The sequence below is a fragment of the Eucalyptus grandis genome, chromosome 9 (assembly GCF_016545825.1).
Source record: "Eucalyptus grandis isolate ANBG69807.140 chromosome 9, ASM1654582v1, whole genome shotgun sequence".
Classification (NCBI taxonomy): domain Eukaryota; kingdom Viridiplantae; phylum Streptophyta; class Magnoliopsida; order Myrtales; family Myrtaceae; genus Eucalyptus; species Eucalyptus grandis.
Window position 1 is genome coordinate 30057554 of NC_052620.1, and position 25092 is coordinate 30082645.

General features: G+C 44.4%; 3 protein-coding genes across 3 annotated transcripts; all 3 read right to left on the minus strand.

Moving 5' to 3' along the window:
* Positions 1–540: 540 nt before the first annotated feature.
* Positions 541–3776, minus strand: LOC104419232 (pentatricopeptide repeat-containing protein At5g40400). The gene has a single exon (XM_010030836.3). It carries the CDS (start codon positions 3632–3634, stop codon positions 1694–1696), a length of 1941 nt encoding a protein of 646 aa, XP_010029138.2. The 5' UTR covers positions 3635–3776; the 3' UTR covers positions 541–1693.
* A 395-nt stretch (positions 3777–4171) lies between these two features.
* Positions 4172–7591, minus strand: LOC104420631 (probable galactinol--sucrose galactosyltransferase 5). The gene is made up of 4 exons (XM_039302248.1): positions 6104–7591; positions 5501–5678; positions 5032–5399; positions 4172–4927 (listed from the first exon to the last, which is right to left on the minus strand). The coding sequence occupies exons 1-4, from the start codon at positions 7346–7348 to the stop codon at positions 4358–4360; spliced, it is 2361 nt and encodes a 786-aa protein (XP_039158182.1). The 5' UTR covers positions 7349–7591; the 3' UTR covers positions 4172–4357.
* Positions 7592–21662: 14071 nt separating this feature from the next.
* Positions 21663–24804, minus strand: LOC104430992 (probable galactinol--sucrose galactosyltransferase 5). Its single transcript, XM_039302099.1, is given in 6 exon segments — positions 21663–22557; positions 22664–23031; positions 23133–23310; positions 23390–24152; positions 24154–24293; positions 24295–24804. Coding segments are annotated over 6 exon segments (2496 nt in total). The 5' UTR covers positions 24610–24804; the 3' UTR covers positions 21663–21825.
* Between the last annotated feature and the right edge of the window lie 288 nt (positions 24805–25092).

Below are 25092 nucleotides of genomic sequence, written 5' to 3' on the forward strand. Positions count from 1 at the left end.
TTTTTCGGTCAGCCTCATTAGCAGATACATCATTGAAACATGCAAAATCAAACATCCGCACAATAGAGCTGAATGCTGCGCCAACTTGCTTTGGTAAAATTAGATTCCGATGGTCTCTCCCTTGTCGTGCTGCGGATGGTTTCGGGTGTCATCGAAGGCACTCGCGGGCGTCATGGAAAATTGGTGTTACGAGAATCCGATCATATGGTTTCCCATCATCATCCCTCACTGATTTAGAACCTACGTTTGTGGCTGCGACTATTGTGCATCGATACACTTGAGTGCTAAATTGTTTTACTGGCCATCTTGGAAGGCAAATTAACATCGCAAGCTGGAATCTGGAGGGAGCATCATGAGCAGTCCGCTTCTAAATTTCATTTTTAGGTTTAGCATGTTGACCGACTTTTGATGACATATCATAGCTTACATCAAAGGTCAGAATTAAAAAGCTTTTATACGAGGTTGCATGTTCGAGCCTCCTAGGAATTATCATTGTTGGAAGAGGATATAGGACCACTGGCGACGATACAAGGACCAAAAAGCACCAAACCAAACACAGCATATATGATGAGGTGAACTTATAGAGACATGCCCTTAATCCACCCTGTACAATCGAACCCGTCTTTATTTTGACTCAAGTGAACATGCAATGACATCCCCACCCTCATAGTAACAAGAGTTGAATTCCTCAGTTGAAGGATTACTGATTTTAAATTTCCGACTCTCCAAACTACAGCAAAAACTCTTCAATCACAAAGTACGATTCTCTGCAAATAGGAGGATGGAAAATTGTAGAAAGAAAACGGATTTGTTTTAGCTCATCCACATGTAGCGCCTGGCAAGTTTAGTGGGTAACCTATCATTTATCTTGACCACCAATGTTCTATTTCCTTAAGAAGTCTATTCCAGGCATCAGTTGAGTTAAGGAGTTGGCGTCATCGATGTACTGCCTACTTGCATATCTTCGAAAGCAATTCATGTACTACAGCTCCCACTATGCAGCCAAAGACCCAAAACTGGAAGGAAAAATAGCCATTTCGGCAATCTTTGAAGCACTGCCTCATGCATCACCTGAGGAGCAAACTGTCATTTTCTCCTGAGGAGGTTCTGCTTCATTCAGTTTTCACGAAAAATCTTAGTGATATTTCCTGCAATCCAGAAGTTTGCAGCTTCAGTAATCACCATTCTGATCCTGCTAAGCAATGACCCGCCTGTTTCAATTGGTTCACCCACACCAACTTCTTGCACAGTCGGTCCCCAGGAAGGTCGCTTAATGAGCAACAGCAACCTGGCGTATACCATGATTATATGCTTGCATGATTGGCAATTTGGCATAAAGCCCTTCTTTAGAATTCTGTCCTGTAGAGCCATCAGCTTAGCCACATTCCCTCCATCACCAACGGTACCGATTAAAGCATTGTAAGTCAGTATTGAATCTCAAATTTCAAGACTCTGGGAAGGCTGTTTGGCCGCTTTATCCACCCCAACTCCTCCCACAGTCCTCAGGAAGGTTGCTTTTGAGCTACAGCAGATTTTTATAGCCTATCGACTATATGCTTGCATAATTGGCTGTTTGTCACAAAGCCCATCTTCAGAGTTCTGTCCTGTAGAGCCATCAGCTTAGCCACATCCCCTTCATCACCAACAGTCCTGGTTAGGGCATTGTAACTCTCAGAGTCATGCATGTGAATCCTCACAGTCCTAAGGAAGGTTGCTTATGAGCCACAGCCGCGTTTTGCATCCCATTAATTATGTACTTGCATGATTGACTGTTTGGCATAAAGCCCATCTTCAGAATTCTGTCCTGTAGAGCCATCAACTTAGCCGCATCCCCTTCCTCACCAACAGTCCTGATTAGAGCATTGTAACTCTCAGAGTCTTGAATGTGAAATTTTGCAGCAAAGAGACCTAACAAAGATTCAGCTCTATCAACATTTTTTTCCTTACAATACCCACAGATTAATGCCCTGCATATATCTAGATCAGGTGAAACTCCGTCTTTATCCATTTCTTCGATCAATGCTTCACTCTCCTCGCTTCTTCCTGTTCTGCATAAGCAGCAAACAAGAGCTCTGTATACTTCAAGATCAGGTTTCATGTTCTTGCATACCATTTCACCTTTCAAAAGTAGTGCCTCATTGGCACCATCACACTCGCAGAAAGAGACTATAAGCTTTTTATATGTATGCAAAGTGGGGATATAACCATCCTTCGATGTACCATCAAGAAAATTCTTAGCTGCAAAGGGTCGATTCTCTTGGCAAAGGGAATTAATTAGATAATCATAGATCTCATGGGAAACAGAACACCCAAATCTCCGAAGCTCCACAACCAAATTCAGAGCAGAAACCAATGTTCCCTTGTTCACATATCCTTCAATGAGAACACGGCAAGTGAAATCATCAGGGCAAATCCCTCTCCCAATCATCTCATGCAACAACAGCCTCGACTCCCGCAACTTTAATTCCTTGCAATAACTAAGTATGAGAGTGTTATATGTCTTAATATCCGGAGTCAGCCCCCTATTCACCATCTGATGAAAGAGCTTATGAGCCTCCCTGATCTTCCCTATCCTACAAAGCCCGTTGATTAGGGCTGTGTCCGTGATCAAATCCGGCACAAACCCTCTTCGAAACATAATCCTGTACAAGTAAAACGCATCCTCTAACCTCTCTTTCTTGCAGTAACTATATATCAAGGTGTTGTAGGTCACAATATCCGGCTCGAAACCTTCTTCTTCCATCTTCTCCAAGAACTCATACACCATACTAATATCTCCTTCCTCGCACAAGACATTGGTCAAAATATTAAAGGTGTGCGAATTCGGGTGTATCCCCACTCTCCCCATCACTCCATAAACTTGCCAACACTCCTTAATGCAATTCAACCTCAATAATTTATGCAGAAGGAAATTGCAAGAGATAACACTAGGGACGAAACCTGCCTCCGTCGCCTTCCTAAATGCCCTGAGACCTCCCTTGACCATCCCCATTTTCAAGTAAGCCTTGATGAGCATGTCAAAACCAACCGGGTCCCAATTACAGTCCTTGCTAGCCAAGAGCAAAGCTCCGAAAACATCTCCGTCGGGAGCCACGACATCCTCAGCCGACTCCACCAGCTCGGTCAGCAACTTCATCGCTCGAGGAAACTGTCTGGACCAAGCCACGATGTGAATCGCGAGGCAATAGTTGCGAGCGCTGAGCCTGAGACCCAAATCATGCCTGACCCAATTGAAGAAAGCGAGGGCCGAGGCGTGGTCCGATTGGCATCTCAACAGAACCCGCGAGATTTCGTCACTACCCAGATGAGAAAGGAGCGATCTTTGGGCATTACGCTGGAGCTCGAGACGGGGATTCGGGTTTTTGAGAGACGAGCAGATGAGGTCGACCACTTTGCCGGGGTTCTGGGTATCGGAGAGCAAGTTATAGAGGGGACTTAAGACTGGTTTTCCGGGAGAATTCTGCAGAACCTGGAGGGACGAAAAAGAAGACGGCGACGGCGACGGCGACGTCCATACGGAAAAGGATGTGGAAAAGAATGGTGTCAGAAGGGGCGTTCGGAGATGGCCAGGAGATGTTCCATGGGTTGAGCTTCTGACAACCTTGCTGATCGAATCAAGGTGAATTCGATTCATCAGTAGACGAACACAGATAGAGAGAGAGAGAGAGAGAGAGAGAGAGGGAAGAAAGTCGAAAGACTGTTCCCGCCGACGGTCGGAGGATTTCTAAGGGGTGTAAATAGCGAAGTCTTGAAGAGCGTTTTGGGGAAATTCCTCAAATTTTTCCTTGGAATTTCAATGAATCTTTATATGATCGGATACTTAACACTAATCCCGCTTTGTTTTTGTATAAAAGGAAAAAAGAAAAACTAAATCATAAAAAATTCCCAAAAACAGGCATTAAGGCGATTAGCCTAACGGTAGATGAGTTGCACAATCGAAACGTCATCTTTCAAGTCACTTTATAAGCAATTCCATGTGTAAATTTCGTTGCATCACCCAAGACAAGCATCTAGCTAACAAGAAAAAAGTTGGAGATCATAGCGAAAAGATTTAGCCGCTTATCTTGAAGCCAAAGACCGCTTTCTCTTTTCTTCCTTTTATCGATTTGACATCAAGTTCCCAAGAAGAAAGGGCCAGAAGATTGCACAGAGACAGAGACAGAGAGAGAGATTATCTGGTAACTTGAAAAATACTGCATTCCTCAATGTAATAATCTTACTTTGCTTCATCCTATGTACATACATTCTTTACGATCAATGCCACTTTTAATTCGGCAGTAAAGCAAAAAAAAAAATTACATTAGATAGATCCCATGAAAATGAAGGGATGAAAAATCATGTTATGGAGTCAGACTCTCTAAAACAGGTACTCCACCACACTGGACAAGCTCGAAGAGCCCGGCCACGGCACTTGGACCACCACCATCAGCCCTTCGTACTCGAACGCCGCCGGCCTCCCGTCAATCCGGCACTCCCTCGGCCTCTCCGACGCGAATGCCTTGAACTCGCCCCCTCCTCTCACCTCGATCTCGGCCCGTCCCTCCCCGTACTCCACGCCCTGGATCGCCCCGCCGGCGTTCAGCATGTTCACCAGCCCGATCGGCGCGAACTGCACGGCCCTCGCGCTCGCCGACCTCAGCTCCTTGACCGGAGAGACGGTGACGAGCTCGAACTGGAACGGCTCGAGCGTGATGTCGAGGCTCTCGGAGGGCTTCGAGAGGACCAGCCTCTTGGACTGGGACAGGTAGAGGGCGAAGACGCGGACGCCGTCCACCGAGATCATGGACCCCCCGGCGCTCCACTCGATGTCGGAAAGTTTGGTGGTGCAGGAGACGGCGTGGGAGAATTGGGAGGCGCACTTGTTGCGGCGGGACTCGCGGCACCAACCGCCGCCTTGGCAGTTGAAGGCTCCGATCACTCCCGTGTACTGTCGTAAAAAGTCAAAAATTTTAGCACAGAGTCGTAAAAACAAGATTAACTGCACACATACATGCACGACAAATTCACGGCAAAGATTCAAGCAATACTCACTTTGTTCAAGTTCCAAATCTTGAGCATGGTCTTGCCATCGTGGAGAGGATCCACGAAGAGGCAGTCCCGGGTCGGGAGGGCGTAATGCTCGCACCGCAGGATCGAGCCATCGGGCAGCACCAGCCGCCTGAGCAGCTCGAAGTCGTGCTTCCCGACCGCGTCGCTGATGTAGATCGGGCCGCCGGAGATGGCCCGGGACGCGGCGTGGAACAGGGCGCAGGGGTGCGTGGACTGGAACATGTCCCAGTCCGGGTGGATGAAGTTGCCCATCCACAGGCTGTTGTAGGCGCAGTGCACCATGTGGCACCCTTGGAGCCAGAACGTGCCGTTCGGGTCGCCGGACGGGTCAGTGCACCAGAAATCGTCACCTGTCGATCAAAAGACAGAATTCGCACAACACCGTTAGAGAGCCGCACAAGGTGCACGTCGCATGAAAGTTTTCTAGCTGCGGGTCTCGAGAGACACTCACCGACGCGACCGAGCGCGATCGCCTCCGTCCCGAGGAACATGAAGTCGTTGCAGTGCTCCATGCTGGCGATCACGCCGTTGCCTTTGAAATGCTTCCTCACCGAAGCCGTCAAGGCCTTGAAGTACGCCTTCGCGAGATCCACCCTTCCGCCATGGTTCTCGCACAGCATCTCCAGCAACTGTTCAAGCACATCGATCAGTCAATAAAAAGGAAAAAAAAAAAATGAAAAAAAAATAGAGGAAATTAAGGTGTCTGAACGAGATCAAACGACAGGACAAGTGTCACGGTACGGGAAACATCCTAGAAAGCTTCGGAAAGCGGATAAAGATGAGGAGATAACGTGCCGACCAAATCATACCAACTTAACTAAGTCAACTTGGCAGAGCCAAAAAGTCAAATTAACCGAAACAACCTCCTAAACGGTGGAGTTGTCCTACTCCAAAGATAAGAGAAAACGACCCAGATCTCCAGTTTTGTTTCTAAGTTCTTTCATATGTGTTAACAACTACAGCACGTAATCGAATTAAGATGGATAGATTAAGAAAAGGGTCGATTTTTCGTGAAATTGATTAAAAAAAAGGAAAAGGGCGAATGGCGACTTACGTGAATGACGTCCACCTTCACGCCGTCGATCCCAGCCGACTCCAGGTGCGAGTGAAGGCCCTCGTACATCCGCTCGACCTGCTCCGGCGGGACCAGCCCCACCCCGTTGTTCACGATCTTATCGACGGCTAGATCTTCCATCGTCGTCTCGAGCCCCGGCGACAGCTTCGGCTTCACCACGCTCGACTCGGGCAGGCCCGGCGCGCCGGGCCTGAGCCCGCCCCAGTACCCGCACAGGGCGTGCCACACGTACACGTAGTCCACGCTCCCGAACTCCTCCTTCAGGTCCCTGACGAAGGCCCCCATGCCCTTGCCGCCGCTCGGGCTCGCGTAGTCCCTGAACTTGTGGTTCTCCTGGAACTTGAGCAGCCGGCACGGCATTTGCTCGCCCGCCACCGCATGGTTCATGCCCTCCTTGTTGACCGGGTCCTCGTCGTGGCTGATGGACTGCCACCCGTCGTCGATCAGGACGAGCCCCGGCGGGCACCCGCCCTCCACCAGGCCCTGAACGCCGTCCCAGATCCCCTCGGGGTGCACCGTTAGGTAGAACGCATCCCACGTGCACCAACCGAACTTGTCCACGATCCCGGGCGGGGTCTTCTCCTCGAGCAGCTTGAACGTCCCGAGGTGGTCCCTGGCCACCTTGATTGCTTCCTTGACGAGGGCGAACGGGTCATCCCCGGCATGCATGTAGAGCGCCGCCCGGAACCCGGCGGCCGTGACCTTCGTCGACCCGCTCTCCACGCACAGGTCCACGAAGTCGTCCGGCCCGGGCTGGATGGAGGCTCGGAAGGGCCCCTCCAGGAGGGGCAGCAGGAGGACGTACGGCCGGGCCGCTCCTGGCTCGGACCCCTCGTCGGACCTGTCGAGGATGACCATCTGGGTCTCGTGCTCCAGGTCGCGGCCGTTGGTGCCCACCCAGTGGGTGGTCCACCAGACCTTGAACCGGAATATGCTCATGAACCGGATGCCCTGCAGCTTGCCAATGGAGGCGACATGGTGGCTCCGGGGTTCGGCGGCGTCGAACCCGACGAAGCAGCCCGGGGCGGCGCCGGCACCACCGAGCGCCTTCTCGCCTGAGGCATGGTAAGCCGAGGGGGAGACCGTGACGTTCGAGGGGACGTCGGAGAGAATGACGTGGCCATTCGCCAAGAAGTTCGAATCCTCCAGAGTGATCACCGAGTCGGTGTGGCCATTGACGAGGGTGCTCACATCAGAGCCGGCGTTGCTCAAACTGGGTGCCATTTTGATTCTCGAAACGAATAAAAAACAGAAAGCTCGCAGTCGAGGGAGGGAAAGAAGAAGACAGAAATGGGAGAGATTTTCAGGCAGCAGCCCAAAGAATCGAAAGAACAATGGATTGTTTTACACAGAAACGGAACGAAATGTCGGGACAGCAAAGGAAGTGAGTGATTTGGGGAAGAAAAGAATGCGTTTTTATGGGAAAACTTGGCTTTGAGATTTGATGTTCTGCGATGCTCGGAAGCAGGTGGCAATGGCCCGTATTTATAGGGGAAGCCATGCGATCTTGGAAGGTGGTTTGGTGGTTGGTTGTGGTGCTAGTCACGGTTCGTGGAAGTTGGTTTGATTTTTCTACTTTTCTAGATAAAATAATATTTTTTAAAAGTAATTCTTTTTTATTTGTTATTTTGGTGGGGCATTCTAGTGAAACCTGGAGTGAACAGTCTGCTAAGGTTATCCAGTGAAGAGACTGGTCAATGGCCCTAAGCTCGGATTTCACTTTCGTAGTCCTCACGACGAGAGACATCGGAAATTTCGGGCTGGGCTTTTCTGGATAAAACGGCGACAAATGTAATCTGGAAGCCCCTTCAACGTGGCATTGACCAGTCGATACATAAGACCCGTCGAGATAACGCCTGTCTGAAACGAAGAACTTCCTGGTAAATTTACGTCGAATTTGAACCTATTTTGAGATTTTTTTTTTCCTATTTTTCGTGCTTTTCTTAGGATCCGGGTGTTACCATACTTTTCTTTTCTTTTTGTCTATGCGACTGTAGTCTACAAAGAATTAGGAATAAAGCTGATGGGGTAATATGTAATCTAGAAACTTCTTTTACGTAGCATTGACCAAATTGATACATAAAACCCATTGAGAGGTAAAGCTTGTCTGAAATAAATAATCTCTAGTAAATTTATATTGAATTTGAACCCATTTCAGGATTTCATTTTTCCTATCTTGCTCACTTTCTCTAGTGTTGGGATACACTTTTCTTTTCATCTATGTCATTATTGTCTACTGAGCGTCATAAATAAAGTTGATAGGGAGATATGGAATAAAGATCTAAAGCGTATCCAATTTGATCAATCATGTGTTTGATTCGCCCATGCAATATTAATGGGAATCATAAGTAAAATGTCAAGAGCATGAAAGCAAATCAACTGACTTCTCGTTTTGCTTCGCCATGAAGTTTTCCTTTTTTTGGTTCATTCGTTTTACATTTTATTTAAAATTCGTGACATCAAGCTTCTTGCATAGAATCCTTGGAGTTGCATCGACCGCGATAGGGCATCGAGCTGTCGCCATAGTGCACTCACGAATATTAGGAACTTGTTCTTCAGGCGGTCACATGGCTTGTCTTGCAACATTCCCCAACAAAATTCCCGTCATATATTCTTTATTCTGTTCGATAAATTGGAAATAAAGTGGCCCTTTTCTTTTCAGATTCTTTTTCTCAAATGCCTCCATCACTTTTCCATGGATCATGAGCTAAGCAATGCCACACGAAAACAGAGTATTCATTGTGCTTTTCAAATAATTTAGTTTAGTTTATTGTTTGTAATAGGGCCCCGTTTGGTTCAGCATTCCCAATGAGCTTTCAACCCCGAAAGTTCATTGGGAAAAAATTTAGGTGTTTGGTTCAGTATTTAGAGGTGTCATTAGCCAAATGCTGGCCTTTAAAATGCTGAAAGCCCAAAGCAAAGTAAGGATTCGCGCTTTCAAAGATTTCTAATCAAGTCCACATCTACTATTCATCTGTTGACTTCTTTCTTTATTATTTTTTTAACCGATCATCTTCCCTACACTCCAACCGTCGTTGATCGGCGACGGAGTTTCATCAAATTTTATTTTTATTTTTTTAAAAAATAATAAAAATCCTTTGCAAATGTTGGGTTCACCTTTTTTTTTTATCATTTTTATCTTTTGACAATCAATAGCCTAACTTTTTATCAATACACTAAAATGATCATTAATTAACAAAATGATTAATACTACAATAATTAAAAAAAAAAATATTCAAAGTTGAAAACAAACCTAAAATAACCATAGGCTAAAAGTTGAGCTTTGCATCGAATCTATAATCAAATTCTTTTAATATAATTTTTAAATAAATTTACTAATATATATCTTTTACGTTATTCTCAACATGAAAATGTAAAAAGTTATATAGTCATTGTTTCTTTTTTGTAATTTTAAAAATACTAAAACTAAAAAAATTAATTTGGTCACACTAAATGGACTTTTCAAATATATGTTTACCAAACAAGTCTTACATTTCCTTAAAGCACTTTTCAGTTATAGTTTATCAAACAGTCTAACATTTCGAAAAACCCCTTTATCTCAAAAATATTTGTATTCTCCCAAGAACATTTTCCCAAAGCCGAACCAAACGGGCCTTAAGTCGAGACTTCGAATTCAAAAGTGAAATTCACCCAAAAAAAAAAAAAAGAGGCAACTATTCTAAATTGAAGTCATCCAAAAAACAAAAGCAGAAAAAGATCGTTTACCCTATTTTATAAACCATCAATTTTGCTTTTCAGCAAAAGAAAAGAGAATTTCCACTGTTTTGTGGACGGGCGTGTGTCGGGGTGCCGATTAAATAGCACGTCAGAGAAACTTTTAGATTTTAAATATTTTGAATGTTCTATTATGGTTTGTAACGGGCGACTTGAAAATTGAGCTATTTTATTAATGGAAGAACAATTACAACTCAAACAATACTGAATTAGCATGGTGAAACAAAACAACCTCTCATTTTGTGCAAACCGCTGTAAATAATTTATGATAGCCATGTCTGATAGAGTGATATTGATACCAAAGACCCACCAACACAAAGCAATTTACATGAAAAACCTTATCGGTACAAGGAAATAAAAAAACCATGGGATTGGGCCAATCCAAAAATTTCACTATCAACAAAATTGGGTAAACAAAGTTCTTATTTAATTAATTCTAGAGGTATAGCAATGACATTGAAAACACCATCATTGGTAATACACATAAACTTCCATAGGAGAACAAGGATAAATTTCACAAAAACACAGATTTGTTCGACCCACAAAAAAACCTAATATAGAGATCTTCAAGTGAAAATTAATCCGATCAAATTTAAAAAAAAAAAAATGTATCATGAGCATGTTGACAAATTTTCAACTCAATCATACCATAAATATATCTCCGATATCAATTGATGAAAACAATATACTCTTCCCTTTTTCATATTTTCCGATCTCACTTTCTTTCTTGCCAATGCATTTTAGTTAGTATTTTTTGTCGTAGCCGCATAAACATAATAAGAAATCCCATTTTTCAAATATAAATTATCATATGAATTTAAAACTTTTTGCCTACAATTCATTGAGCTTCCCTTGGAGTAAATCGAGCTTAACATTCATGAGCATGTTTCGTGAATATTCGGAGACCAACCGTTTCCATGACTCAACCGCGATTTTTCTGTGTGCACTACTAAAGTTGGGATGCTCCTGTTATCACGTGAATCGATTTTCACGTTTCAAATTTCCAATAAACTAGAAAATTCCACCATCGGTGGCTGCAAATCCCACAGAGACGGTAACTTAAATTAATCGAAAGTTCACCGATTAATCCGCACCGTTGATCGTCGCCCATCGCAAAGCACCACGAAACTTGCAAAAGAAAAACGAAATAGAAAGATGTTTTGAAAGCGCGTGGGCCCAATCTCGGGTCAAAACGGAAATACGTGGGGCCCCCGGTTGATTCATAGCCAATAGCACCGCGCCAACGTGAATTTCGCTCTTTATTCTTAATTTTTAATTTTCAAAATTTTAACCAAATTTAAGGTTTAAACCCTCCGTTAACTACTTCCCGTTGCGAATCGTCGGCGATAGCGTGCCGACAATCACGTGTTAACCGCCCGTAGGCCCCACCAGTCCCACCGACGCCTACTCCGGGATAACCTTTTCCAATTTAAACAAAAAAAAAAAACCGAAACTGAGGCGCGCCCCCACGTGTCGCCTCGAAGGACGCGCCACGTGTTATAAGCGGAAGTCGAAAATTCAATGCTGGCGCAACGGACGTTGTACCCGGAGATCTAGAAACTGCCGGTCTCCAAACTGACAGGTGTCGCCGCCCGACAACAACCGCAAATCTCCAATCGGGGGCCGCCACCAATGATGGGGAAGACACGTGTGGGCCTCAGAATTCGACAGGTGGATGAGATGACGGCCATGCTTCGGGGCAACTACTTGAGCGTCGGGCTGGGCCACGTCCGTAACAACGGTTGATCATGCGAGCCCGCGATCAACGGCCACGTTACATTTGGATTTATTTATCCTAAGTCCACGCAAGACTTAAACCTCACGCTTAAGGGCAAAGTGGAATACTAGCCATTTAAATACATTTGAGATGCTAACATTTCAAACTTGCTCGAGTTCAGACGGCAAAAGTTAAAAAAATGAAAAAAAAAACAATGACTCAGTGTAATGAATGATAATTAGAGTCAATTGATTTTATGGTTCAATTTGATTTAAGATCCAAACATTACACATTTGCTAAGGGAACCTACAAGCCAATCTATTAGTTAATTAGCGAATTCTCATTCAATTTGTATCCATCAATCTAAATGATTTATAACCGATATTTCTTTACCTATCGAAAAATTTAACCTTTTTCTATTATGTTTGTAATGTATATCATATTTCAATATTTGTGAAACGGTATAAAATGAGACTTTGTACTATACAAAACCATGCTTTGGGAGTAATCCTCCAATTAATAAAAACAACATATGGCAACATATACTTTTAGAGAATCCTTCAAAAACGTGCTTGGAATCAAAACATCTCAAGACCTCATAACGTGTAATGTTTATTAATTAGTTTAAAGATGTAACCATGACTTGTAACATTAATTTTAGACATTTTACCGAATCTCATGACCCAATATCTCAATTTAACAACTGTAATGCTATTCAACATCCACCCATCATGATTAGCAAAATCAAAGAAACTTTCAAATCTTAATATTTCAAATGTCCTCGTCTCATGTGTGATAGATAATTCGAAAATTAAACTCAATATTCCATGAACATTTGAGATCACCTATCAACATGATGTGATTGGTAACTATGGCTCTGTCGGTGCATAAAAAGAATAAAATGACAGTTTACTGTGATGTGAAATGATTTTCACATTTTGAATCCCGGTTTATTGATCAACCTTTGGTTTTTCAAAAAGGAAAAAAGAAAGAAAAGGAAAAAGGGAATTGGTTTGCCCCTGTGGCCTCATGCAAAGCACCAGAAACCCGGAAAAGAAAGTTAAACAAATATTCGGGTTCTCAAAGCGCGTGGGCCCCAGACGGTGGTGGGTCAAGTAGGGCACCGCAAGGGGCGCAATTTGTTAGTCGAGACTTGAGGCCCCCCGACCGACCAAAAGGAAAGGACTTTAAAGAAGTGTAAAGTGATGTCCCCCAATTACTACGGGAAGTTTTGGATAGATGGACGGTGATGCCGCTCCCATGCGACGCCGTTCCCGGTGGGTTCTCGTACGGGTGGAGCGGTCAGAAAATCCAACGGGGGCCCATGTGCCGTTTCACGCGGGTCGGACTAGGGGGGAGGCACTTGCCCCTTGGTCATTCGTCCCCCCCTACTAGTCCTGATTTCTGAATTTTTGTGCTCCTGCGCTTTTACCATTTCCAATTCGCCAACTGTTCGAGTAAGGTTTTCGTTCGGTTTAATAAAGAATCGGAATTTTCTAACAAAGTATTTTTTATCCGTGACTCGAGGGCATTGGTGAATTAGAAGAATATTTTAGGGTGCCTCAGCTTGAGGTACTTCTCCGTCCTTTCCATTTTCCTACTCCTGCTTTCTTTGAAGTTTTCAAATTAGCTCGATGGATTTCTCTTTTCACTGAGAGTAGTTAAGACGATTGCACGTTTCACATATCTGGTGCACTACGTGACCGTTTGACATAAAATAAACTGACTATAGGCGAGAGGTTGGCAAACGTTAAACATGGAATTGATTGGAAATGTGCGTTATACAGAGTGATGCACGATTGGTTGATCACGCTATACCGACGGTATATATAGATGCATTCGAATCGAATACCTCCTTGATAACGACCGTGGCTCGACATTTCCTGGGGCCTTAATTCAATGCCGTAGAGACGACGTGTTGATGTTTAACAATAACGTGTCGCCAGATGGCTGCCTGAATTAAATGGCCCCTGGTGCTATAACGTTTGAAGGAGGAAGTTTCAGATGTGAGAGGACAGAGACACAAAATCATAGCCGTCGGACCAATAGGACGGCGTGTGCCATGGCCATGCAGCCTCTAATCCTAGGCCTGGCTGTGCTATGCACGGTCAAGCAAGACAAGAAGGCCAGGCCACCCTTTGAGATGGGAACCGGTTGAATAGTCCTCGCACGAACCGAGGTCCATTCGACCGGAGCCCAATACATTCAATTAGTGGATCTTCAGCTATCGGTCCATCTGTTTCAACCGTCCGAATCGTCATGAAGGCTGTGATCTTAGCAAGAAGGTTCTCCTTTTTATCCTTTTTTCTATTAGAGAACCACCTGCAGCTCGAGACTTTAGAGAGGAGATAAGCCCAAATTGAAAAGTAGATATCTCAGAGAAGTGAGAAAAAAAAAGTTGACGAGGGTGCGTTTGACATCCATGTTATTGTGCTATAAATTAAATTTTCCATAACTCATTTAGGTGCAGTTTGATTATCCCCATAATCAGATATTTTTCTCGTTTCCAATTTGAGTTCTTAAAATTTTCAAAACCTTTTTCTGTACAAACTCGAAACCAGACCGTTTTTTATTTTCCAATTTAGGCAATGACGTATTAACCCAATAGAGTAAGGTTGAATTCTACTACAGTAATGGGGAAAACCATTCTCTCTTTTATTGCCTGAAGTGCCAATCAATCACAACAGCTCATACACTGTATATAACGTACTTCCCTATATTTCCTTTTCCTGAAGCTACAACCTTTACCTTTACTCTACACACATATTGCATGACATTCTTTGCGTGAGCTGTATCTAATTGAAGCTATTCTAATACATAAAGATAACTACGTGTATACCTCATCGCGGTCAGGATTTACAAATTATGTCTGGAAGCTCCCAGCACCGACAGCCGAAAAGACGAGATGAATAATTAGGAAAAGAACTATTAGCCCAAATGAGATATGGTTTCTCCATTAAATGCTATCTACTTTAGTTGCAAGACACTTTCATTATTTAGAAGCCGGAGAGCAGCGGGGTGGGTGAATTTTCTTGCAAACAGGAAGCATCGCGACAGCTTCCCTTTGCTGCTGCACCATTCTCTTTGGTTTTCTGTCTCTTAGTGGACGTCATCGATGTCCTGCAATAAATTGTATAGATCCATTCAAAACTCCAAGATTTTTCTAAACATTACATATTGACATTGTAGACAATATACGCATGTAGCCGTAATTAATATGAACTATCGATCACGTATAAGATCTTATTACTTTTGTTTCACCAGGATCGCTAGTGCCTGCAGAGCACCAAATCATGACCCTCACTATTCATCTTTCCCCCTAACTGGGAGGAAACTTAACCACAGATTTGCAGATCGAGAAAAACTTAAAAGAGTACATGGGCTATCAGTATCCGCATATTGGGTTACTAGCTGAGGCCTACACCTAATGACAGTGAGGGTCCATTTCTCACTACGACATCATCAAATTGTATCCCATGATGACATCGGAGTTTAATCACTAATTCGCAAATGAAATCTATCCTGAGCTCCAGAAACATGGGCACCAGTCAGTTGAGGGAATTCAGGGGTGATGCTGCAGAGGAAAGCAAAGGTGGAGACGCCTAAGGAAACATGGAAAGGTAAGGTAGATTTGGTGTAGTATGATCATCTGCATGGAAGCAGCAGGAAGTGTTGGTGAAAGTTGCAATTTTAAGACCATTTCCAAAGCCAACTAGTATGATCTCTTTAAAGTTCTTTCATCCAAAGGACTAGCATAATACCGTGGTAGAAGCATCCCTTTCCATAACCAGAACATTAAAAATTAAAGCTCATTAACAGAAACAAACCACTACCATTCACAGACACTTTGGAGTTTTATACACATAAGTTTTTTAGGTCTGCATCAAATATTTGAGTAAACTTTCGGAAGAATATGATGCTTAGACTAGGCTTTCCGTTCTCCGCGTAGCAGAAAAAGCCCTGAAAAGGGGAAGAAAGGTTCTAATTGTATGCTTGCAATACCATCTGCAGAAGGACTTTGCAATCTCTGACACCAACCAGAGAAGTTACATCCATATGAGAAATGGCGTGATCATAACTTTATGGATTGAATTAGCATTGGAGTAGCATCAGAAAACTTGTAAGTCACAGGAAGCCATCCACGACGCTCACGGTCTTTAGAGGATGAAAGATCCCATGAAGAATGTGTCAGTGATCTTCGCGTAATTTCTTCTTCAAGGCCTTCCTGCTAAATTTCGAGAAACAGACTTCAGAAGGTTGAAGCAGAACTTTACATAACCAGAATTTATTGTGAACTTCCATTTCACACGTTAGATTATTTAGAAACAATCCTATCAGCATCAAACAAAAAGAAAAGTATCTCTTCAGGGCATAGTCAGTACAATCAAAGTAGGATGATCTCGTATTAACAATCAAGTGAACGAGAAATGGCTCATACGTCCTATATTCCCATATGTTCCACACACATGCTTATGAGTTCAACCTTTGTGCTTCACAGCAAAGATATCTCCATTGGTCCTTCACCTTTAGGAAGAGGGACATAGTGAGTTTGGGAAAAACTTTGAAAATAGTTTGAACTCCTAAAGTCCTTTGAGTGGAAACGTGTAAGCTGTTGCTTTGGACTTTGAGCTTTGAAAAGGCAAACTTAAGCTGAAACAGCTTCTGAATAATTTACTGAATACCAAAAGTTTCAGTAGGAAGGCGGAGAAAAGTCCTAATGCATTATGCTCTCTCAAAATAAAAGAAATGTATTTATCAGACTAGTGACCGACTTTGACATCATCCATATCCCTCTCGGTTGACGTATAAAGGTGAACTCAAAATCGAAATCTTACAGCAAGTAGGGTCTGTATGTAATGTTCATTGTGATCCTTTGATGCATCAACTGACTGCAGATCATTAACAACTGCTTCATAGGTGAAAAAGTAAAGAGAACTTTATAGTTCAGAATTAGACCATCCGGATATACACATTCAATCTAGAGAGCGTCAACACTATATAAGGTCCACCCACTACGTAAAGAAATGGACTTTTGGTCCTCAAAGGTGGAGATAATGAGGGAGATCAAGTAGGGAACTCACCAGGGGACGATCCCTCCAAAACTCTGGCAGTGACCTCCACACAATGATCATAATTCAGTTTCAAACATTTCGGTCATGCTTAAACAAAGGAATATCATATATCAGAACTGTAGAATAGCTAAAGGGGAGGAGAGATTAGGCTAAAACGTCCTCCTTTTTCAGAACAACGAAGTCTTTTACAAAAACAAATACATAATGTAAAAACACTACTAAAATAGGACCCATAACTACCCATGTTCTGCATAAAGCATTTACTCCACTATCTATAAACTAGGACAACTAACACACAAATTAGCTAACCGTGACTCCATTAACTCCTAAAGACTAGAATAACTGAAAATCCAAATCAGCAAAACGTGCAGAAAAAAAAACAATTATTATTTCAACAATCCCTCCCTTAAACTGATGTTTACTAACATTCAGTTTAAAGTCTTAACTGTTTTCAACGTGCAAATACCTAGTAACCTTCTAAACTTCACAAATGACTCCATCTTGAGGGTCTTGGTGAATATATCAACAACCTGATCTTTACTCCTGCAGTAGATTAGATCAAATGTTCCATCATTGCTAAGATCTCTCAAGAAATAAAACTTCACATTAATGTGTTTGCTTCTTCCATGTAGCATAGGATTCTTGGAGAGTTTGATTTCTGAGTTGTTGTCACAAAAATTTTTAGTAACTCTTGATTACTTGAATTGCAGCTCCTCAAGAATTCTCCTTAGCCAAATAACTTGATAAGCACTAGCTGGTTGCTTTTTGGATGAACACGAAATAGCACATGTCCCAAATCAGCAAAACGTGCAGAAAAAAAAACAATTATTATTTCAACAATCCCTCCCTTAAACTGATGTTTACTAACATTCAGTTTAAAGTCTTAACTTTTTCAACGTGCAAACACCTAGTAAACCTTCTAAACTTCACAAATGACTCCATCTTGAGGGTCTTGGTGAATATATCAACAACCTGATCTTTACCCTGCAGTAGATTAAATCAAATGTTCCATCATTGCTAGATCTCTCAAGAAATAAAACTTCACATCAATGTGTTTGCTTCTTCTATGTAGCATAGGATTCTTGGAGAGTTTGATTTCTGAGTTGTTGTCACAAAAAATTTTAGTAGCTCTTGATTACTTGAATTGCAGCTCCTCAAGAATTCTCCTTAGCCAAATAACTTGACAAGCACTAGCTGGTTGCTTTTTGGATGACCACGAAATAGCACATGTCCCAAACATAAAAGCATAACTAGAAGTGCTCCTCCTATCATCTTGATCTCCTACATAGTCACTATTAGTAAAAATCCCAACAAATTGAACTTTTCACTATTCTTGTAAAATAACTCCAAAGTCTCTAGTTATTTGCAAGTAACAAAAGATTTTTTTGACAACTAACAAATGCATTTCTCCATATATCTATTGATCAAACTCACAGAATACTTTATGTCTTGTCTTGTTACAGTTAGATACATCAAACTGCCCACAATTTGTTTGTAAAGTGTGCTGTCAACATTCCTCCTTTCATGATCTTTTGTATAGCTTTTAAGTGAAACTCAACTCGGAGTGTTTACAGGATTACAATCTTTCATCTGAAACCTGTCCAAATTTTTTTCCACATTTCTTTTGAGAAATAAAGATCCCATCACCATTATACCACTTCTATGCCAAGAAAGTAATGCATCATGCAAGATCAGACATTTCAAACTCATCCATCATAGATTTCTTGAAATCTTCAAACATGACATCACAATTTCCAGTAAATATAAAATCTTCAACATACAAGCAAACAATGAGCATTTTCCCTTTATCTTCAATCTTGACAAAAAGCGTATACTCATAAGGACATTTTGAAAAATCAACTTTAAAAAAATAAGTTTTAATATGATTATACCAAGCCCAAGGAGCTTGTTTTAACCCATAAACATTTCAAACTCATCCATCATAGATTTCTTGAAATCTTCAAACATGACATCACAATTTCCGAGTAAATATAAAATCTTCAACATACAAGCAAACAATGAGCATTTTCCCTTTATCTTCAATCTTGACAAAAAGCGTATACTCATAAGGACATTTTGAAAAATCAACTTTAAAAAAATAAGTTTTAATATGATTATACCAAGCCCAAGGAGCTTGTTTTAACCCATAAAGAGCTTTCTTTAATCTATCAACTTTATGCTCATTTACAATCTTGACATAATCAGGGGGTTATTCAACAAATACCTATTCCTCAAAGTACCCATGCAAGAATGCCAATTTGACATATAACTGGAAAATGGGTCAAGAATTTTGTGCCAATATTGCAACCACCAATCTGATCGTGTCATGTCTCGAAACTGGAGAAAATATAATTGTATAGTCGATCCCATATTACTGTTTGTATCCATTGACTATCAAACGCGTTTTATATTTGTCAACTTCATCATTTTCTTTAGGTTTTGTTTTAAAGACCCACTTTACACCAATGATCTTTTGTCCATCCAGAAGATCGGATAGCTCCCAAGTATCATTTCTTTCAATAGCATTAACTTCATCATCCATCGCTTTTCGCCATTTTTCTTCTTTAACAACGCTCTCAAAAGTTATAGGGTCATAGTCTAAAATAAGGCAAAGTGAGTAATTGAATCTCCAATTCCAATTACCTCATAATCTTTCATCTAAGCAGGCTTTCTTCTAGCGTGGCAAAGAGATTGAGCTTCTTATTCATTGACTTCAGCGACCGTTGATGAAATTCTAGCAGCTGTAGAAGTCGTATTTGATGAATTTTTGGGCATGTAAGGTGCTGAAATTTGCTCTTGTTCAGCATCATTGTCATAAAGGATTTGGGTAGGCTGATGTCTATTCCAATCCCAAGTGTTCTCTTCATCAAAAATAACATCCCTGCTAGTCACAATCTTCTTTGTTAGTGGATTAAATAATTTATATGCTTTGAATGCTTCACTTACACCAAGAAAGACACATTTTTCAGCCTTGTCATTAAGTTTCTTCCTTTTCTAATCTGGGACATGGGCATATGTGATGCATCCAAAGATTTTGAAGCGATCTACAGCCAATCTTCTCCCACTCCAAGCCTATTCTAGTGCCATATTTTGAACAGCAAAAGTTGGACTTTTGTTCAAAACATGAATACTTGGAACTCTTCCTCTTGCCAATAAGCTTCTCACCATATTGAGAATAGTTCTATTTTTCCTCTCAGATACACCATTTTGTTGTGGTGTATATGTGATTGTAAACTCTCTTCGAATATCATGCTCTAATACCACTGTAGAATAGCTAAAGGGCAAGGGAGATAAGGCTAAAACTTCCTCATTTTTCAGAACAACGAAATCTTTTACAAAAACAAATACATACCGTAAAACATCACTAAAATAGGATCCATAACTATCCATATTCTACATAAAGCATTTACTCCACTAACACCTAAAACTATGACAACTAAATTACAAATTAGCTGAACGTAACTCCACTAACTCCCTACAGACTAGAATAACTGAAAAAACTGAAAAACCAAATCAGCAAAACGTGCAGAAAAAAATAACTATTATTTCAACAATAACATAGGCTTATGAACTTTCTACTAAAAATAGCGAGATAAGGTCATCTTAACAGATAAAAGATTAGCGGACATAGTATATCTGTTGTAGAAGAAAGGAAGAAAGATACATATATGTTACCTGAGATCCTTTCCCTACTCATGAACAGGTACAATTGGAGCCATTTTTGGGTTATAACGACCCTCTTTTGTATCTGCAATGCTGTTTCAGCCAAATACGATTTAGCAATGATAGATCTGTCTATGGAGCCAATAGTCATTATAACAGAGTAATAAACGCATTCAGGTATAGACATGATTTGAACAAAATATAGAGACACAACTAGGCCATACCTATATGTTCAGTAGTACATGGCTCCTTATTTCTAGTTTTTAATAAATACTGATAAATACGAAAATGGAAAAGAAAAATAACCCTAAAAATACAGATACGCACAGACGGAGACAAGAGAGAGCACTGAACGGCACAGGCTTTGAGCTGCCATGGAGGGTTCTGCTGCCGTTTGCGTTCGCGTTGCTCCTCGACCTCTTCACGCGCCGCCCAGGTCCAACTCTCCATTTCCCCCTTCCCCAGACGCGCGAGCCGCCGGCAAACCCTAATTCCTCTCTCTCTCTCTCTCTCTCTCTCTCTATACGCAGAGTTTGAGCTAGAGCTCGAGCTCGAGCTAATTGCTCTTCCACGATGATCTCCATTTCGCTCTGATCATCATCATCGCCTCTCGCAGCTCCGATCCTTTGCCTCCCTCCTTCACCCACCACCAATCATTGACCCCAGCCCCCGCCTAACACGGCTGTCTCCGCCGATCCTCCCTCCAACCAACACTTCCCCGCCGGCTCCGGCTCCGGCCCCGCCGCTGGCAGCCCCCGATCGCGCCACAAGAACCTCCCCTCGCCTCGGCTGCGGGTGGTCCCGCCTGTGCGTATGATCTCTTACAAAGATTGCACCTTGAGACGAAGAGAGAAATTATAGTAACTTGAAAATATTCCTTAATTTAATCTTAGTTTGCTTCATCGTACATACTGCTTACAGTCAATACCCCTTTAATTTGACAAAAAAAAATAAAAATAAAAATTAGAAAACAAAAATCCTAAAATGAAAGGAAAAGGATGATGTCATGTACTCGATCCTCTAAGACAAGCACTCCACCAGACAAGACAAGCTGGAAGAACCCGGCCACGGCGCTTGGAACTGCCGGCACTCCACTCGATGTCGGCGGGGTCGGTGGTGCGGGCGACGGCGTGGGAGAATTGGGAGGCGCACTTGTTGCGGCGGGACTCGGAGCACCAACCGCTGCATCGGCAGTTGAAGGCTCCGATCACTCCCGTGCCGTCGCAAATGGTTCAATTTTTTTAGCTATCATAAATAATTAAATATGAAAGGAAAGGACATCGCTATACTTGCTCGACAAATTCATAGCGTAGATTCAACCAGTACTCATTGAGAACAGGGCAAGACAAAATAACAGAATGTGCATTTATTACGCCAAAAACATCCACAAATCTATGTCCCCACATCACGACCTAGGTAAACTTGTCATATCAACATCCCGATTTCAAAGTGCACGAACTCAAAAAAGCGAAAAATAAAAAGGAAGTGACCTAGCGAAGACTCCCAAAGTTATGCTACTCATAATCGAGCTCCTCATGACCCTCTGCAATCGTCTCCAGTTCAGGATATGTGCAACTTCTATTGTGAGCCGGGACGAGGAGAGCCGGCATGACCTCCATCCACGGGTTTGGTCCTCTGGTTTCCTTCGCCGCGCCGCTATCGCGATTCCCGATCTCGATTCGAGATACTGGGTTGAATCCGGTTAAAATCCTCGGCCACTTCACTTGGATGACCACCATCTTCCCTTCGTACTCGAACCCCACGCGCCTCCCGTTGACCCTGCACTCCCTCGGCCTCTCCGACACGAACGCCCTGAAGTCCCCCCATCCTCTCACCTCGATCTCTGCCCATCCCTCTCCGTACTCCACGCCCTGGATCGCGCCGCCGGGGTTCAGCATGTTCACCAGCCCGATCGGCGCGAACTGCACGGGCCCTGCGCTCGCCGCCGCCGACGTCAGCTCCTTGACCGGAGAGACGGTGACGAGCTCGAACTGGAACGGCTCGAGCGTGATGTCGAGGCTCTCGGAGGGCTTCGAGAGGACCAGCCTCTTGGACTGGGACAGGTAGAGGGCGAAGACGCAGACGCCGTCCACCGAGATCATCGACCCGCCGGCGCTCCACTCGATGTCGGCGGGGTTGGTGGTGCAGGAGACGGCGCGGGAGAATTGGGAGGCGCACTTGTTGCGGCGGGACTCACGGCACCAGCCGCCGCCTTGGCAGTTGAAGACTCCGATCACTCCCGTGTACTGTCGCAAAAGGTTCAATCTTTTGAGCACACAGTCGTAAAAACAAGATGAACTGCACACTATAAATGCACGACAAATTCATGGCGAAGATTCAAGCAATACTCACTTTGTTCAAGTTCCAAATCTTGAGCATGGTCTTTCCATCGTGGAGAGGGTCCACGAAGAGGCAGTCCCGGGTCGGGAGGGCGTAATGCTCGCACCGCAGGATCGAGCCGTCGGGCAGCACCAGACGCCTGAGCAGCTCGAAGTCATGCTTCCCGACCGCGTCGCTGACGTAGATCGGGCCGCCGGAGATGGCCCGGGACGCGGCGTGGAACAGGGCGCAGGGGTGCGTGGACTGGAACATGTCCCAGTCCGGGTGGATGAAGTTGCCCATCCACAGGCTGTTGTAGGCGCAGTGCACCATGTGGCACCCTTGGAGCCAGAACGTGCCGTTCGGGTCGCCGGACGGGTCGGTGCACCAGAAATCGTCACCTGTCGATCAAAAGACAGAATTCGCACAACACCGTTAGAGAGCCGCACAAGGTGCACGCCGCAGCAAAGTTTTCTAGCTGCGGGTCTCGAGAGACACTCACCGACGCGACCGAGCGCGATCGCCTCCGTCCCGAGGAACATGAAGTCGTTGCAGTGCTCCATGCTGGCGATTACGCCGTTGCCTTTGAAATGCTTCCTCACCGAAGCCGTCAAGGCCTTGTAGTACGCCTTCGCGAGCTCCACCCTTCCGCCATGGTTTTCGCACAACATCTCCAGCAACTGTTCGAGCACATCGATCAGTTAAAACAAAAAAGGAAAAAAAGAACAAAAGAAAAACAGGAAATGAAGGTCCACTTACTTGAATGACGTCCACCTTCACGCCGTCAATCCCAGCCGACTCCAGGTGCGAGTGAAGGCCCTCGTACATCCGCTCGACCAGCTCCACCCCGTTGTTCACGATCTTATCGACGGCTAGATCTTCCATCGTCGTCTCGAGCCCCGGCGACGGCTTGGGCTTCACCACGCTCGACTCGGGCAGGCCCGGCGCGCCGGGCCAGAGCCCGCCCCAGTACCCACACAGCGCGTGCCACACGTACACGTAATCCACGCTCCCGAACTCCTCCTTTAGGTCCCTGACGAAGGCCCCCATGCCCTCGCCGCCGCTCGGGCTCGCGTAGTCCCTGAACTTGTGGTTCTCCTGGAACTTGAGCAGCCGGCACGGCATTTGCTCGCCCGCCACCGCGTGGTTCATGCCCTCCTTCGTGACCGGGTCCTCGTCGTGGCTGATGGACTGCCACCCGTCGTCGATCAGGACGAGCCCCGGCGGGCACCCGCCCTCCGCCAGGCCCTTGACCTCGTCCCGGATCCCCTCGGGGTGCACCGTGAGGTTGAACGCATCCCACGTGCACCACCCGAACTTGTCCACGATCCCGGGCGGGGTCTTCTCCTCGAGCAGCTTGAACGTCCCCAGGTGGTCCCTCGCCACCTTGATTGCGTCCTTGACGAGGGCGAACGGGTCATCCCCCGCATGCATGTAAAGCGCGGCCCGGAACCCGGCGGCCGTGACCTTCGTCGACCCGCTCTCCACGCACAGGTCTACGAAGTCGTCCGGCCCGGGCTGGAGAGGCCCGGAAGGGCCCTTCGGAGGAGGGGCAGCAGGAGACGTACGGTCGGGCCTCCGCTCGGACCCCGTCGGACCTGTCGAGGATGACCATCTGGGTCTCGTGCTCCAGGTCGCGGCCGTTGGTGCCCACCCAGTGGGTGGGTCCACCAGACCTGGAACCGGAATATGCTCATGAACCGGATGCCCCGCAGCTTGCCAATGGAGGCGACATGGTGACTCCGGGGGGCGGCGTCGAACCGGACGAAGCAGCCCGGGGCGGCGCCCGCACCACCAAGCGCCTTCTCACCCGAGGCATGGTGAGCCGAGGGGCTGACCGTGACGTTCGGGGGGACCTCGGAGAGAATGACGTGGCCATTCGCCAAGAAGTTCGAATCCTCCAGAGTGATCACCGAGTCGGTGTGGCCATTGACGAGGGTGATCACATCAGATCCGGCTTGGCTCAAACCGGGTGCCATTTTGATTCTCGAGACGAATAAAAACCGAAAGCTCGCAGTCGAGGGAGCGACAGAAGAAGACAGAAATGGAAGAGATTTTCAGGCAGCAGCCCCAAGAATCGAAAGAACAATGGATTGTTTTACACAGAAACGGAACGAAATGTCGGGACAGCAAAGGAAGTGGGCGATTTAAAGAAGAATAGAGTGCGTTTTTTTGGGAAAACTTGGCTTTGAGATTTGGTATGGTGGTTGGTGGTTGGTTCTGCGGCTGCATGAGAATATGAGATCAGTGAGACGCTGCTAGTCACGGTTCGTGGAAGTGGAAGTGTTTGATTTTTCTTCTTTTCCAGATAAAATAATATTTCTTAAAAGATTCGTTCTTTGTTTATTATTTTGGTGGGGGCATTCTAATGAAACCTGAAGTGAACAGTCTGCTAAGATTATCCAGTGAATTTTTTTTATTTATCATTTTATTTTTTGTGTTTATTTTTTAAGGATTTTTTT